This window comes from Cibotium barometz, chromosome 3 (assembly GCF_041138505.1).
Source record: "Cibotium barometz isolate CiBa-2024 chromosome 3, ASM4113850v1, whole genome shotgun sequence".
NCBI lineage: Eukaryota > Viridiplantae > Streptophyta > Polypodiopsida > Cyatheales > Cibotiaceae > Cibotium > Cibotium barometz.
Window position 1 is genome coordinate 775936 of NC_141048.1, and position 15979 is coordinate 791914.

General features: G+C 39.3%; 1 protein-coding gene across 5 annotated transcripts; it reads right to left on the minus strand.

Moving 5' to 3' along the window:
• Nucleotides 1–12632: 12632 nt before the first annotated feature.
• On the minus strand, nt 12633–15005 carry LOC147639578 (uncharacterized). Of its 5 annotated transcripts, none has more exons than XM_086825533.1 (8): nt 14814–15005; nt 14574–14663; nt 14410–14469; nt 14229–14268; nt 14023–14116; nt 13856–13915; nt 13658–13749; nt 12633–13138 (listed from the first exon to the last, which is right to left on the minus strand). In XM_086825533.1, the coding sequence occupies exons 1-8, from the start codon at nt 14912–14914 to the stop codon at nt 13058–13060; spliced, it is 618 nt and encodes a 205-aa protein (XP_086681659.1). In that variant the 5' UTR covers nt 14915–15005; the 3' UTR covers nt 12633–13057. The 5 variants fall into 5 exon arrangements, with proteins under 5 accessions (XP_086681659.1, XP_086681655.1, XP_086681649.1 ...); XM_086825529.1 differs by having other exon boundaries at nt 14023–14119; XM_086825523.1 differs by having other exon boundaries at nt 13594–13749; nt 14023–14119.
• Nucleotides 15006–15979: the final 974 nt, after the last annotated feature.

The window sequence follows — 15979 nt, forward strand, 5'->3', positions numbered from 1 at the left end:
TATCAAATGGTTGCCTTACTATGATGGGAGTTAGCGGCATCTTGTCCTTCTGTTGTGGAATAGTGAAACGTTAATATTCCTCGCATCTTTTGACAAACTCTATGGAGTCCCCGAATAGCGTAGGCCACCAGAGTCCAGCTTGAAGCACTTTTCATGCTCACCTTGAATTTAAGTGCTTTAGATGAGAGACATAGTCCCTCATTGACTTATCTTCCTTTTGTTTGATGTTATGTAACTGTGCCACAGGTCTCCATCTGTCACCACTGTGTGGGCAAAACTGGGCACAAAAATATTCTTTAACCTTGTGAAGTTAACCTTATCCTCAGGATCCTCCTCCCCAGAGAACTTTTGAAAAAGTTTTGAAATGATCTGGAGTTTCTTGGAAGGTCTGGGTTCTAGAGTAGAGCTTAGTTCCCTGACCATCACCCGGCCCATCTCTGCCGCCATATTTAATAGGTCCGCCCTTGTGGCCACATTAAGGTCCATGGCTAGATCGTTTCTAGGCCTCTAGAGAATTGCTCCCCCCATTCCTAGACCTCGTTCCCTACCTGTATTGGCTCTTCTAGGTATCTCGAGTTCATGGTGGGGAATGGTCCAATTTTGGTACCCTGGTGGGATTCCCCATTAGCTGCCTCTATGCGTCTTTGTGTAATTAAGAGCTCCATGTCTTGTAAGAATGTAGGGTTATTGATCATTAGCTCAATATCCTTCTTGGTATAGAGTTGGTCCTCTACTTCTACAGCCATGTTAGCTAGGTTACCCTCTTCTTCTCTCGTTGTAAACCCTTCCTCCATTTTGGATTCCTCATTGATGGGTTCCAAGTAGTTCAGAATTTCTCCCTCACTTCTACCTATAGAGCAGTTTCAGGTTCTTTCCCTCGTGATTGGACTGGGTTAACACTTCATGTTTCCTTTCTCACAGCTCTTGTTCTACGAGTATCAAGCTCTTGTTTCCTTAAGCTCAATTCTCAGAGTTATCGTTCTACCTCACTTCGTTGGAGGTATAATTTCACTTCCTCGGTGGTGGAAAAGAATATTTGACCCATCCTAGCTGCACTTTCCACATCTCGTCTAATTTGAGAGGTGCCAGTATTTAACAGCCTAGAATTCAACGTTTGGAAATGGCACTTCTTGTCTTAGATCGAGTCTAGTCCTAGTTGACGAACCCATGCCCGCAGATTGCGCTTCTTCATCATCATGACTGGTTTAGAGACCGAAAAATCCTCGAGCGATATCAATGATTCCACTGGACTTGGTTGGGGAGTGTGGTTTATCTTCTTCCCCAAACCCAACGTATCTCAGCCCTTCTTCCATGGATTCTTCACTACTGGTTTCAGTGGTGGTCAGGTTTCTCAAAACACTCAAGTGTGTGCTTGGCCGAATGTCATAATCCCACATTTCTTTGGTAGGAAGTTCTTGGGTGATTTGATGCACTATCGTCAGCAGGCGTAAGATCATCTCCAATGAGTTTTCCATATCTTAAAGTGCATGTATATATGATTTGATAAGTTATTAATCAATCCAAATTGATTTAATTTCTTATTATGTCGCTATGTTCAGGAGGCGTGAAATAGCAGAGAATGTTTCACGTTGTGAATGGTTTTCCTGCACTTTCACGTGCTCAAAAATTTTCCTCCTTAGGGCTAAAAACCTTCCTTTAGTCAAATTTCTTTTCCTTCTCCGACCTCTGCAATCTTAGTATTGTCGATCCATTGGTTTAGCCTACACGTGAATCTGTGGGATTTATTTCACGTCGTGAAACAGTAAGTGTTTCACGTCGTGAACCACTTCAGAAATGATTCACGCTACCGTGAAAGATTTATTGCACTTTCACGTACTCCGATAACAGGTTCTGAGGACATAACCTACATCAAGAAGGGAGGAATGTCAATCGGTCATTGAGATTTGAGCGGTAGCAATTGAGGGCGCGCCAGAAGGCACAACAGCCAATTGAGAAGATGCCAACAAGCACTATCGAGGTAAATAAATTGGTGATACTGATGTCGTTCCACCGAACTTACACAGCGTCTACAAAGTGCAAGCCTTGCAGGAGAAGGGTGGAGAGGAATATGGAAATGGGAAGGCCACGTAGAAGCTCCGGGAGCCCACGAGGGTAGCATCGTTTCACTTTTAACTACCACCATTCGCCAACATTATGAGGCACACTACCTCCACGACGAGAGCTGAGCTGGCATGGACAACATGACAAGCCAACACGCTTGCAATCTATCCCAAGCCCTCTACTTTTGTCTCATGTACTAGTAGGGAAGGTGCAAAAAAAAGCAGCTAAAAATCTGGGCAACAAGCTAGTATTAACAACAAGTGCAAAGTAACCAAGAGTAGCTGTCTCTGAATGATTTCAATATTCTTGCTCCTCTATCATTGACGAAGCATCCATTCTACCCTTCAATGGATCCTCAAAGAATGGGACCTGTGACATCAGCACAAGATCCTAGTAGGGACCTTTGCTTACAACCTAATGATGAAAGTTAGCTTCTACTAAGCACATCATAGCTCTACAAACTTGAGCTTCATCCCAAGGCCATAGAAAAGGGACTTCCAAAATGCTCCTAAGAACTTGGATTCCTCTGTGTGCTCGTGAAGCCTTGATCTTTTAAGCTCAAGGATGGCTAGCACTATTCAATTGCCCAGGGTTGCAAAAGGCCCCAAATGGTCTTTCCAACGACCCATTCTGCAATGGTCCCTTGGTTCTTTTGTTTGTCACAACTTGGATTTGGACCACAGAACAAGTATTAGTCACTGTTAACTTTATCTTTGTCAAGAAATTATTTCAAATGTTGTAAGTTTGCACAAGTCTTCAATGAATCTTGACCTCAGCACCAAGCACACTTATCTTGTGTGCTTTTTTGAGAGTTTTTGCAAAGATGAGTGATACTTCCAAAGGACAAATCAATTTGTAAGAGTCATCATCTACTGGTGATTGTTATTATGGGCTACCACACCTCCAAGAGAGAACTCTACACATTCACCTAATGGATGAGCAATAGATCACAACCGTCATGGGGTACTTTACCAATGCTGCGATCTTGAGTCACTTGAGGCCTCCAAGCTTGCTTGAGGCCTCCAAGCTTGCTTGTCAATCTCCAAACTCCAAGCTCCACCTCCACACTATCACCGTGGAGTCGTTCACACCATCACATAGACCAATCACACTCTCTCTCACTCTCTCATATAAGCATAACTACACAAGCATGAAAGAGGCACAATGCTAGAATGCTCTCACTCCTCACTCTCTCTCAAGTCACAAGGGAAGAGCTCTTAATAGCACAAAGGGGATGGTGTCCTTTTCATCATTAGCCTTGGGTGGCCAATATCTCATAATGTACAACCTTTATAGTGCCTTTTCATGACACTTATTAATATCCTCAATTGAGGATCATGTTTTCGTACTATAATCCAACCTCGTTCGATTTTTGTAGGCATTTAGATTCCAATCCATAACCCTCCCGAGTCCCCCCCATTTGTACAACCCATTGCCTTTGAGGCCATGAGCAAAGACTATGACATCACTCTAACTCTAGTTCACCACACTTGCATGATAGATATCATAGTCTGTGCAGGTCAATTAGACCAGGTAGTAGCAATGATTAAGAAGATGCAGTTCTATCCTAATCTTGTGGTGTGGAATACTGTACTTGGTGCTTGTAGAAATTGGGAAAATCTAGAGTTTAGAAAACATGCATTTGAACACACATTGCATTTGGATGAAAAGGATGCTGTAGCTTATGTCTTAATGTCTCACATCTCTACAGTGTTGACTTGTTGCAAGAGGAAGCAAACAAGGTTAAGTCAATGAGAGTGTAAAAATAAGCATGGAAGATGCAAGGACATTGTTGGGTGTGCTCTAACTAATACACACAAGGGGACAACCCATACATGATATTTGATCTCCGGATTTAGGTCTTTGTACAGGCTGCCATCTGGCTACGGCAACTATATCCAAGCAGAGCAACAAAGAACTCATGTCAAAGATGAAAAAAGGTCTGACACTTCCGCTCATGTAGCATATGCAAGAGCTCTTCACATGAGAAGTCGGGAGGACAACTGGTCATCCACTGGGCCAGCTTTCTGCAGTTCACGCCACGAGCTGTGGATTTGGTAGGAGTGGTCCACTGGTGCTATTCACAACTTCATCTCAAACTGGGCGGTTACATCTACCACCACCCTTGTGAATCGGCTACAGGCAGTGAGCTCCATTTTCTCTCTTTGCTTTGCTTTTGTTTCCCCTTCATTTTTGTCTGCGCTTTTGTTTCTCCCCAGGCCAACTCAGGCCAACTCACATCTCAAGCAAAGATGTGGTTGGCATGTGTGTTGTTTTTATCAATGGAGCCTTGCACATCTGGACCAAAACCAATGGATTACAGGTCATCATGGATTATCTCATCTAGCTCTTCTACTATCATGAATTTTTAGCATCTACTATGTAGCAATATTAGTTATGATACAAAGGTTACATGAATACATAGACAAGCTTTTTTTTTAATGACCTCCTCTCAAATTTGTAGTCAAAGGTTGTGGCCATATGTGCTTTTCAGGTCCTTAGCCCTAAACCTATGTTCTACCTATATCACCTTATCCTAGGGATATTTTTTCTTTAATTCTATGATTTATAAGATTTTTTTTAATTTTTTAGATTTTATTGTCTACTATATACTATTTGGAATGAGTTTTTACAGATTTATTGGTGATAAAAAATAATTCTCATAAAAAATGTAAAAATATTTCAAAGTTAAGAAAAATAACCCCCTAAAAGTTGATGTTTTACATCAAAGTTGATGCAAAATATAAACTTTTCCACACAGCTTGATGTTTTGCATCAAAGTTGATGCAAAACATTAACTTTCAGATACTCGAGAGAAGAAAGTTAGAGGATCGAAGGTCAATTTTCACAAACGGCTTGTTTAGCGATTCCATTCATGTTGGCGTGCTCAAACGACCTATTCCAAAGATTTTGAGTACCAACACAACTATGTTTCGATGCGATGTGTAGACGTCATAGAGCGATTTGCTACATCAGCAAATCACTTTGTAACGTCCGCCCATCACATCGAAAGATATTCATGTTGGTACTTAAAATTTGTGGAATAGGTTGTTTGAGCATGCTAACATAAATGAAATCGCTAAAACAAGCCGTTTGTAAAAATCGACCTTCGATACTTCAACTTTCTTCTCCGAAGTATCTCAAACTTGATGCAAAACATCAAGTTTTGTGGTAGAGTTGATGTTTTGCATCAAATTTGATGCAAATTAGCAAGTTGTGTGGAAAGGTTGATGTTTTGCATCAACTCGATGAACATCAACTTTTAGCCTAAAAGTTGATATTTTGCATCGAGTTGATGCAAAACATTAACTTTTGTAAAAAAGTTGATATTTTGCATAGAAAGTTGATATTTTGCATATATAGTTGATGTTTTACATCAACTTGATGCAAAATATCAAATTTTCATAAAAGTTGATGTTTTGTATTGAAAAAAAGCAACTCTTAGCTGAGTTCGTACTCAGCATTAAGTTGGCCACAAATGTTGTAGCTAAAACATCCTTACCATGTATAGTAACCATTAGGATTCGAACCCAAGTCCCTACCTGATATTTTACAAAAAAGTATTTTAGAAAGTATAAACTTTTGTTTCTTAAAGTGAGCTTTTTCATGCTTTCTAAACTCATTTAATAACTAAAATTACCATTTTAACCCCTTTTGTCACATCAAGGACACATCTTGTAATTATTTTTTAAAATTAGATAACTTTTAAATAGCTTATTCATGATATTTTAAAATTCATCTGTATGTAACAAACACTTTTAAAAAAAAGTATATATTATCAATTAAGAAATTGTGATACTCAAGAGCTTTAAAATGGATTTTAATACTCCTCTCATCTCAAGAGCCAAAATAGGGTTTTATAATTAACATAATAACTATATCAAGATAACGCTTTTTTAATATAATCATATAAATAGTTTTTTATAGTTGCACTCTGTAGCACATCCTCAATCACGCTAACATAGTAGATGACCCAAGGAGTCTAAGCTTCAAGTGTACACATAGAAGAAAAAAATGTATTTGTGGATAGTGAAGAAGAGGATGCCTTGAAGGGAAAGACACATCAACAACTAGTGATGGTGTAACAATGATTATTAGGAACCATAACTATGCCATAAGCTATATATTTAGAAAATAGCTTCTTTTTACAATTGTATCATTTTTTAAATGGATTGAAGATGGAAATAATAAACATTGTCTTTATTTTGGAATGTTTTTTGAAAACTTATTGCTAGATTTTCAATTATAATCTCAAAAAGTAAGCAAAATGAAGTCTTTTTTTTCATGTCAATTTTGTAAGAAATGTGTAAAGTTTCCAAAATAATATCCTTTTTTAGTACTGTTGTATACATGCGTAGACCACTTTTTAAAAAAAGATAAAAAACTGAACTTTTTTTATGGAATCTTTGAAAGATGCCAAATGTTTCTTGTTTTAAAGAAATATTACCTATTTTATTCACAACAGTGTTACATACGATAGAGTACAAGAGAAATGGAAAAAAGAAATATAAATCAAGGATGGGTTTTTCTTTTCAAGCAACAATGATTGAACAAAAACCAAAATTAGACTTGAAATGTTACATAAGGGGCACCAATTCGTGACAAATAGGGTTATTACTACGGAAAAGTTAGAAGTGGGTGTAACATTAGTTTAGAACTTTCGCAGCCAATATAATCATTTCACCATATTGTTGCGTCCCACAGTCTAGACGTTTGCATCGTCCTGGGTCTGATCTCATAGAGGACCTTGGTAGTGCCACGCAAGAAGTCGGAACTGTAGAGGGCGGAAAACAGGAGAAGGGTGGAGAGGAGGATGGGAACGGGCAAAGGCCATGTCGAAGCTCTAGGAGCCCACGGTGTGGAGGAGGGTAGGAGCGTTTCGGTTTTTAACTAGCAGCATTCGCAGCATTGTGGGACACACCACCTCCACGTCAAAAGAGCTCAAGCTAGCGTGGACAACAAAACGCGACAAGATAAGATGATTACAATCTATCCCGAGCCGTCTTTCACTCACATGAGACTCGTGCTTGGACAACAAATGTGAATCACACAATGTTGTCAGTCCCAATAACTAAAATGGATGATTAGACTCACACTTGAACAACAAGTGTGGACCACACAACGTCGTCCACTCCCAAAACAAGTAAAATGGATGATCAGACTTGCTCTTGGATAGCAAGGCTTCATCGCTTGATAAGCTCAACCACTAGCGCTATAGCATCAACATTAGCAACAACAACAATAGTGCAACAACATTAGCATCAACATTAGCAACAACAATAGTGCAACAACATCAACATTAGCAATGACATCAACATTAGTAAAGGCTTCATCGAGCTTAGCATTAACTCTCAACCACCAACGCAACGCGTCATAGAGTCCCTAGAGCTCTCAGCAAGCTGGGCCACCATTAGCGTAAGAAGGTGAAGGTTGCTGAAATATACAAGTGAATAGGGTGTGTGCGGGAACAAGCCCTTGGCAAGAGGCTGTAAAAGAGAATCTATAAATGTGAGAGAACCTGTGAAAAGGTGAGAAGTATCTACTGGGAGAGAATAAAGGGTAGCATGAGGAGATTTAGGAGGTGTGGAGATATTTGGGAGAGGTGGAGAGAATCAAGCAAAAGAGGTGGAGTGAATCAAGGAGAAATCAGTGGGATTGGATGCTTGGATGTAAACTCTATAAATTGTGGCATTGGCTTGATGAGAATTTGCTGGTTTTTTATTATCCATGCCTACATTAAGCTATCAGTTAATTACTCACTAATCATATCTTAATTATCATCTAATCTCTTTGTTAATGATTTGATTCTAGCATTTGATCCACCATAGCTCATCACATTGCTGCAAATTTAACATGGTATCAGAGCCTAGCCTAGAATCCATCAAGTTTATGAGCCCATTATCTTACTAATCACTTAGCTAATTAGGATTAGTAATTAATTAGATTTTTTTATCTCTTTTTTCAACTAACCTCTGCCCCCCCAGCCAGTGGAGGGGCTTGATCTCCCTCCAGGAGAAACATTAGGACAAAAGCTCTTAGGCACACATAGCCATACCCATTGGGCTTCAGCCCATTCAATCAAAACCTCAAACTGCGAGTGCAAGCTCCCAATTTTTGCTAATTTTACAGTGCCGTTTTTCTGAGAAAAAATTGAGATTTCTGCTTCATCAAATGTAATGGCTCTAATTCCTCTTGGACCTAGGGGTTTTCAAGGGTGCTCTACAAGTTGGTGAATCAAGTCTACAGTGAGATTCAAGCTCTTCATCAAATCTGCAGGTGACTTTGGTAAAACATAGATTAAGCATTCAATGTTTAGTCAAATCTTGTGTTTCTTGGCTTAATCCTCTATTAGACTAATTTCTATTGATGGACTTGAAAGGATTCGAGCTCTAAGGCCTCAGATCTGGACTCCCTGCATACTCTATTTTTTGCACACAAAATAGAGGATTAATTTGTTAATCAATGATTAATCAATACTAATCATTATTTTTGGTGCAATTGAGGATTCAAATTAGCCATTGGGTATCTGATACAAATCCCTATAACTTCATATATTGCAATTCAGAGATGGTTTGATACTCCAACCATTCCGTACAAATTTGTTACCTTTGGTTTAATGTAATTTCTGGTGACTTTATGTTGATAAGTCTCTTGTAATCATCACCTAAACACCATATTGAGTTGTAAAAAGGTAGACACTGGCCTTGAATCTTGAAATCGGATCAAGAGGTATGATCTCCTTCACATCATCATGAGTACAGCACAAGAGATAGCCAAATTTAATGGGAGTAGTTTTACACATGGCAAACAAAAACCATGTATCTGCTCATGAGGAAAAATCTGTGGGGGCTAGTTGAGGGAAGAGATGAATGCCCAGAGGTAAGAGGGAAAAATGAGTGGAAGAGCAGAAATGAAAAAGCACTGGGACTTATCGCAGTCAGCTTAAATGATGAAATCATTCATCACATCACAGGGATACAGCGGGCAAAAGATGCATGGGATGAACTCAATAAATTATTTGGCACACAAGCTAAAAATTCAAAGATAAATATGTTAATGCAATTCTACAAATTGGATATGAAGGAAAGTGAACCTTTGATCACACACTTGAATAGATATAAAAGCATTAAGCAACAACTGGCAGCTATTGGCAAAAAGGTAGAAGATGATGAGACACTAGTAGCAGTGCTTTTGAAGAGTGTGGACAAAGGTGAATATGAAAACATTGTAGCAACACTAAAGAATGTACCTGAATTGAAGCTACACGAGATAGAAGGAGCTCTACTAGAGAAAGAGACCAGAGGCAAAGAGAAGAAATGGTTGGACTCAACAGCAGGAGAAGAATAAGCATTCTTCACTCGAGGAGGATTCTCTCGAGGACGAGGACGAGGAAGAGGAAAAGTAGGAGGAAGGACCTTCACTTGCCACAACTGTGGAAAGCTAGGACACATGGCAAGAGACTGCTACAGCAAACCCAGTGGAGAAGGAACGACATCGACAAACTTCATGGAGGCTCCTAAGGAAGTGGAGTAAGATCATCTTTTTTGAGAGAGAGAGAGAGAGAGAGAGAGAGAGAGAGAGAGAGAGAGAGAGAGAGAAAACCCACATCTCAATTTAACCTGTCCCAACATAGTAAAACCATCTCTGAGCCACCGATGATGTAGGCCATGTGGTAGATGTATGTGTGAGTACTTTAGTCAAGGTCATGTGGTAGATGTATGTGTGAGCACTTTAGTCAAGGTCACGGGCACTTGTAGTAGCCTTGGACACATAGAGAGAGAGTGTCAAGGACTATGAGTTTAGGGACTTGAGGCACTGGTCGCGGACTATCAAGTAAGAGGGCAACTTGGTATAGGGTCCAGGTGTGCTAGGAGTATTCACTTGAGGGGAGGTGTTGAAATACACAAGTGAAAAGGGTGTGTGCGAGAACAAGCCCTTGGCAAGAGGCTGTAAAAGAGAATCTGTAAATGTGAGAGAACCCGTGAAAAGGTGAGAAGTATCTACTTGGAGAGAATAAAGGATAGCATGAGGAGATTTAGGAGGTGTGGAGAGATTCTGGGAGAGCTGGAGAGAATAAAGAGTAGCATGAGGAGATTTAGGAGGTGTGGAGATATTCTAGGAGAGGTGGAGAGAATCAAGCAAAAGAGGTGGAGTGAATCAAGGAGAAATCAGTGGGATTGGATACTTGGATGTAAACTCTATAAATTGAGGCATTGGCCTAATGAGAATTTGCTGGTTTTTTATTATCCATGCCTACATTAAGCTATTAGTTAATTTTTTACTAATCATATCTTAATTAGTATCTAATCTCTTTGTTAATGATGTTGATTCTAGCATTTGATCCACCATAGCTCATCACATTGCTACAAATTTAACAAAGGTGAAGGGGTGAAACCATAAACGTAATGATAACGTGAAGTGGGTTTTTTTTTAACTTTAGGGTTTTAAACCCTTTTCACACCTTTCTTTTCTTTCACATCATTTCTTATTTTAGCTAATAAGTGAACTTAATTATTTAATAATTATAAAGAACAATAATTTATCTTGAAATTTATAATTCATACAAATTATATAACAAGGAGTCCTCCTAAGAACATGGGTAGGCATGTCCGTACATATTTATATGGCTATAATAATTGATATGTACTATATTAGGTATACCTACCTTTAGGTTCGCGTCTGCAGGTTCATGTGTCCAAGTTTATGGCTCATGTGTCTAAGCTCCAAGGCTCACATATCCAAGCTCATGGCTCACGTGTCCAAGCTCACGTGTCCACGCTCATGGTTGTAGGCTCACATGTTTAGATTCATGTCTTTTTATGCGTGATTGTGGGCTCTCACATCCCCTACCTCAGAACTGGTTTGATTTGGTTTTTTAATGGTTTTTGTGATTTTTAAGACTTGATGAAATATAATTAATATTCTTAATCTTAAATAATGATTGTGATGTAACTAATTAAGTATTTTTTTATTATTTTTAGATTATTTTACATGAAAAATATAAAATACATGAAACTTTACTCTAATTCAATCAAATGGAGCTCTATGCTTATATTTTTGAAGTGGATTATACTCTTAATCATAATTACTAAGCTAATTATTGGATCAAAGAAATGAAATCCATGCCTCTTAGGCTCTAAGTTTATGTAAATCACAAAAAAACACAGTTTTGTCGTACCAATAGATAAACATATAATGCTCTAGTAAAATAAACTTCAAATAGAATTCAAAATTAACAAACGAGCACATCCAATGCTCCAAAACCATATTATTTTCAGAATGTGATCTCCTAATCAACATCGAGTAATATTGGGTAATCCTAATAGCTTGCAATGTACAAAAAAACACAACTAAGTCCTAGGCTAGTCCTCGACAGTGATGCCAAAATATGTTGAAGTTAAAAGCTTACCTTAGCCTTGATGAAGCATGTGTCGTTAGGTCTTGCCTAAGAGTCGTAATTCGTAACTTTCGATGTGGATGTGCTAGCTCGTCCTCACTCCATTGTCACACTAAAATGCTCCTTCGTCTAAGAGGTGAAGAGAGAGCTCTCTATGCCTTGATGGAGATAACAAGAGATCCATCTTCGTGATGGTTCTCTCTCACAAAAGACCAACAAAGAGGAGGAAGCTAATGCAAAAAAAGAAAACCTATACTCAAACCTATCTAACATGCATCTATCAAGTAAGTAAGATTTAAAAGTATACAAGTAAGAAAGAAGAGGAAAGAATGAGATCTCACTAGTAAACTATTGCAAGGGAATGAATATGTATTGGTTATTGGTAAAAATGACATATATAAGTGACTAGTTTTTACACTAGGCTAACCAAACTTAAAAAGGATCCGACCTCTATTACTAGTCTTAAGATGACTTATGTACAAGTGACTAGTTTTCACATTAAACCGATCAAACTTAAAAAGGATCCAACCTCTATTACTAGTCTTAAGCAACTCTGTACACTAAGCCCATAGACTTTCCCTTAAGCTCATTGGTTATTGGTAAAAATGACATATAAGTGACTAGTTTTTACACTAGATTAACCAAACTAAAAAAAAATCCGATCTCTATTACTAGTCTTAAGATGACTTATGTACAAGTGACTAATTTTCACATTGAACCTCTATTACTAGTCTTAAGCAACTATGTACACTAAGCCCATAGACTTTCCATTAAGCTCATGGTAAAGTAGATTTATATGTTCCAACATCGTTTTACAAAAGATAAGTGCTTGTTCGCACAAGTAAGATGACAAAACGCCTTACAATAAATCAAACACATAAAACCATGTTAACCAAAATGATTAACAATAGTAAAATACATGGTTTACTATATATAAAAGTTTTATGGTATATAGAAAAATGAATTTACTAGTTAGAGAGCCCAATCTTCCTATTTCTTACTACTATACAACCACAATTTTACTAGTTAGAGTGCATTTTTCTATATAGTAATAGATTTAAAGTTCATGAGAAGATAAAAGATAAATCAAAGTGCCAAGTTGGAAGCCTGTGTGAGAAGGGATCTTCATAAATAAGGGGCCGGGCTAACTAATGAGCGCTCACAAGCAGACCGAAAATTTGATTCTGAATTTAATCACTTTTTTTTTCTCATGGAGTGACCAAAAGCCCTTAATAAAAGATCAGACTTAGGATACAAGTGAAAGTATGGTTGCATGTGCTCATCTGTACACAGGAAACCTAGCCACTGTTCACAACTTTGAGGAAACATAGTGCCAGCTGTCCTTCAGTGCACCAAACACATGCTTGTAGATCCGAGTACTCTTGCAAGTTTGATGCAGAGTTAACACAGATGTGTACAAGATGAAACTGTGCTCTTGATGCTATGTCTTCAAAACTGAGGACAACATACAAAATACAACTAAGTTCTTGAAGATGTCAGTGAGATTATGAGGATCCAATTTTTTCACAAGTTTGTGGCAACATTGTTTTGTAGAGATAGGTTGCATTGATCCCTGGTTTTGGCCGGAGTATTCCCGAACTAATCATCAAGGTCGTCATCTGAGTTGCTCGACAGAAAAGAATCAAGGGATTTTCGCAAGATGCTGAAAGACTTGTCTTCCTGCCAGTGAACAAAAAATCATATCAGTAGAAGCTGCAGAAGTTCAGGAACTAGAATCGACCGAGTCTGATGATTCTAAGCCCAAGAACTACAATGTCCATTACTGCCGCCACCACCCCGAGGGGCGTAGCGCGTGCTTCCTCTCTACTCCGTTCCATCAGATTAAGAAAGAATATGATGCCTTTAATTATGACATGTTCGTATCGTATTTCTCCCCCTTTCATCAGACAAAATGCAGCCAAACAACTAGGAATCCTTAAGCCGAAGTTACATTGTATAGGGACTCTCCCGCCTGGCACCTGCTTGTTTCCTCTCTCACCCTTCCTATCAGATCAGGAAAGATCTTAACCTGGCCAGCAAAACTAGAAAAGCCTCACGTTTCTTTTCCTAATTTTCACATTTTTCATCCGATAACAAAAGGGCGAAATTCAGCTGTAAAACTAGAAATCCTTGACCCGAAGCTTTGCGAGTGCGACAGACGGATATGAGACTCCGATTTCCTTGCCAAGCCAGGTTCACCTGCTTGTTTTTCTTCAGTGAATTCTCTGCAGCTGCAATCTGCTCTTCGCAAGACTTCTGGAGCTCAGCAAAGCTAACTTTGTCTTTCTTTTCTGTCATGACAGGGAGCACACTCGTATGGGCGTGAGAACTTCCAGTTCAAGTTTAGATAAGCTCAATTTGCATAAAAGAAAAGGGGAGTGGAATAGAAATTGCGACTTTGTTGCTCAAATCGAGCGTTCAATTTGTCTTTTTCATCTCCAAACTTGGCAAAGAGATCTGCGACACATGAATATAACCGTTTTTAGTTCCAGAAAATGCTATAAAGGGACAGGCTTGAATCCCAAGTAAAATCATGAAGCGAACTGTAAAAACCAGTTGTTTACCGTCATAGGTCTGCATGTGAGAAGCCTTTTCCTTGGAAAACCTCTCTCTGGCTGACTGATGCTTTGCAAATTCGGCTAGCAAGGCAGCCTCATACTGCTATCAAATCCCAAACATTAAAGGGAAAGAGACAATGAAAGCTGTCCAGATCCCGGCACATAGAAAAACAGGCCGCAAAAATGTATTCGGTGCCGAACAGTCCACTTACTTCTTTGCAAGTTTTGGTCGCTGCTTTGACAAGGCTCTGCCTGCACAAGAGCAGGAAGCAGAAAAAACACTTCTTCATTTTTTGACAGAAAATGTGCTAAGATGCTTTACACGGCCTACCAAATCTATACCAAAAATGCCTAATTCCTACTGAGAATCTACCACTTTAAGCCCTCACGTACCATTCCTTCTCTATCTTCTGCTTTTTTGCCTGTGTCTGGGACTTGATCTCTCCTGCAAGGCTGCAGGGAGTGCCATGGCCAAAAAAATACTCAGGCTGGAAACCCTAGCTTCGAACACAGTTCATAGCATCCATTTGTGGGAGAAAGAAAAAGCTCGGGTATACTTCTCAAGAATCTCCTTGTTCTTCTTCTGGCCGTCTTTGTGAGCTTTCTGGCGTACCTGCTGAAGAGCCGCTAGAATGCCTTTAATGTCGCTGCCAAGGCCGACACATGCATAAGGAGACAATGGTAAAGAAGTGGAATGAAACCTTGCTCTTTGAGCAAGAAGAGTTTGCATACTCTCAAGAGAATCGTGCCATAGATGGCAAAGTTCTCGAGTGCAGATTTTGGCGAGGAGTAAGGACCTGGAGAGCTCAAGGCCAAGATCTTCTGCAGGCGCACCAGCTTCATTCGCCTTGGCAGCGTGCTCTCGCGACCGCTTCGAAGTGGTTGAATCGGTAGCCATGGAAGCTCGATGGTAGGGATTATACGTATGCGCACTTCTAGTAGGGTTTTAAATCTGCCTTCTCAATTGCGCAGTAGGTTTCAAATTTGCGCAATTGCGAAGGCACATTAAAAACCCACTTAAGAGGGACTTACAAGTAGTAGGAGAGACCCTTCGAGGAGATTGGGAAGGGTACCTTTAATGACTTTAATGAGGCTTGTTGGGTGAAAGATTAGACTTGGATTAATGGGTCAAAGTTGGTGAAGATGACAACCAAATGTTTGTATGAGGAGATGAGAAAGAGTGAGATGAATGTGGTTTATTGTAATAAAATCTCAAGAGTAAGCTTGAGCTCAAATACGAGGTAGAAGAGGTGGAGATTGTTGTGGGACATGGATATCTTTTTGAAGGCTCATATCTTCCTGTGGAGATTGTGTATGTGGGCTCTTCTCCTCGGATACAAATTGGTACAAAGGAACTTTATTTCTAGGGCGTGTTCGAGATGTGGAATTGTAGTTAAAGATGGTAGACATGCTTTCTAGGGATGCCCAGCTATTCGGGGGTTGTGGAGTAGAATTGAGAAATGGGTGTTCTCTAGCATAGGGGTTAAAGGGACCTGGGGGGATTGGTTAATGGGGAGACTGATATAACCTAAAGGGGCAATTAATCTGGTCTTCAACCTTGTTAGATATAGCTGCCTATGGGATATTTCGAACTCTAGAAACAAGCTAGTATTTCAAAAGGTTCAAGGCAGGGGGTGGATGCAGTAGAGTTGATGTATAGATGTGTGCACCAGTAGTAGTTTGTTTATTATGTAAATAGGATGAATGACAATTCTTCTATAGGGGTAGTGCAAGCCTTGCAGTCTGGGATAGGTTGATCCACATCTTGCTAATGATATGATTGCACATACTAGGGTAACCTAATTGCATTTTGACATGTGGCCTATACAGGGAAAGATGTGAAGGAAAGTTTGCCAAAGTTTGGACCCAAGACCCAATTTAACATGGTATCATAAGGAGAAGCAACCTGTTTACACCTTTGTGGCCCTAATTGAGAATCCTCTTGGCACAAGACCTAACATGA

Coding starts and splice junctions, on each gene's coding strand:
- LOC147639578 (XM_086825515.1), bottom strand. CDS start 14,914: ATGGCTACCGATTCAACCACTTCGAAGCGGTCGCGAGAGCACGCTGCC. Junction 14,470..14,573: donor AACAAGGAGATTCTTGAGAA/GTATACCCGAGC, acceptor CACTCCCTGCAG/CCTTGCAGGAGAGATCAAGT. Junction 13,916..14,022: donor TCACATGCAGACCTATGACG/GTAAACAACTGG, acceptor CATGTGTCGCAG/ATCTCTTTGCCAAGTTTGGA.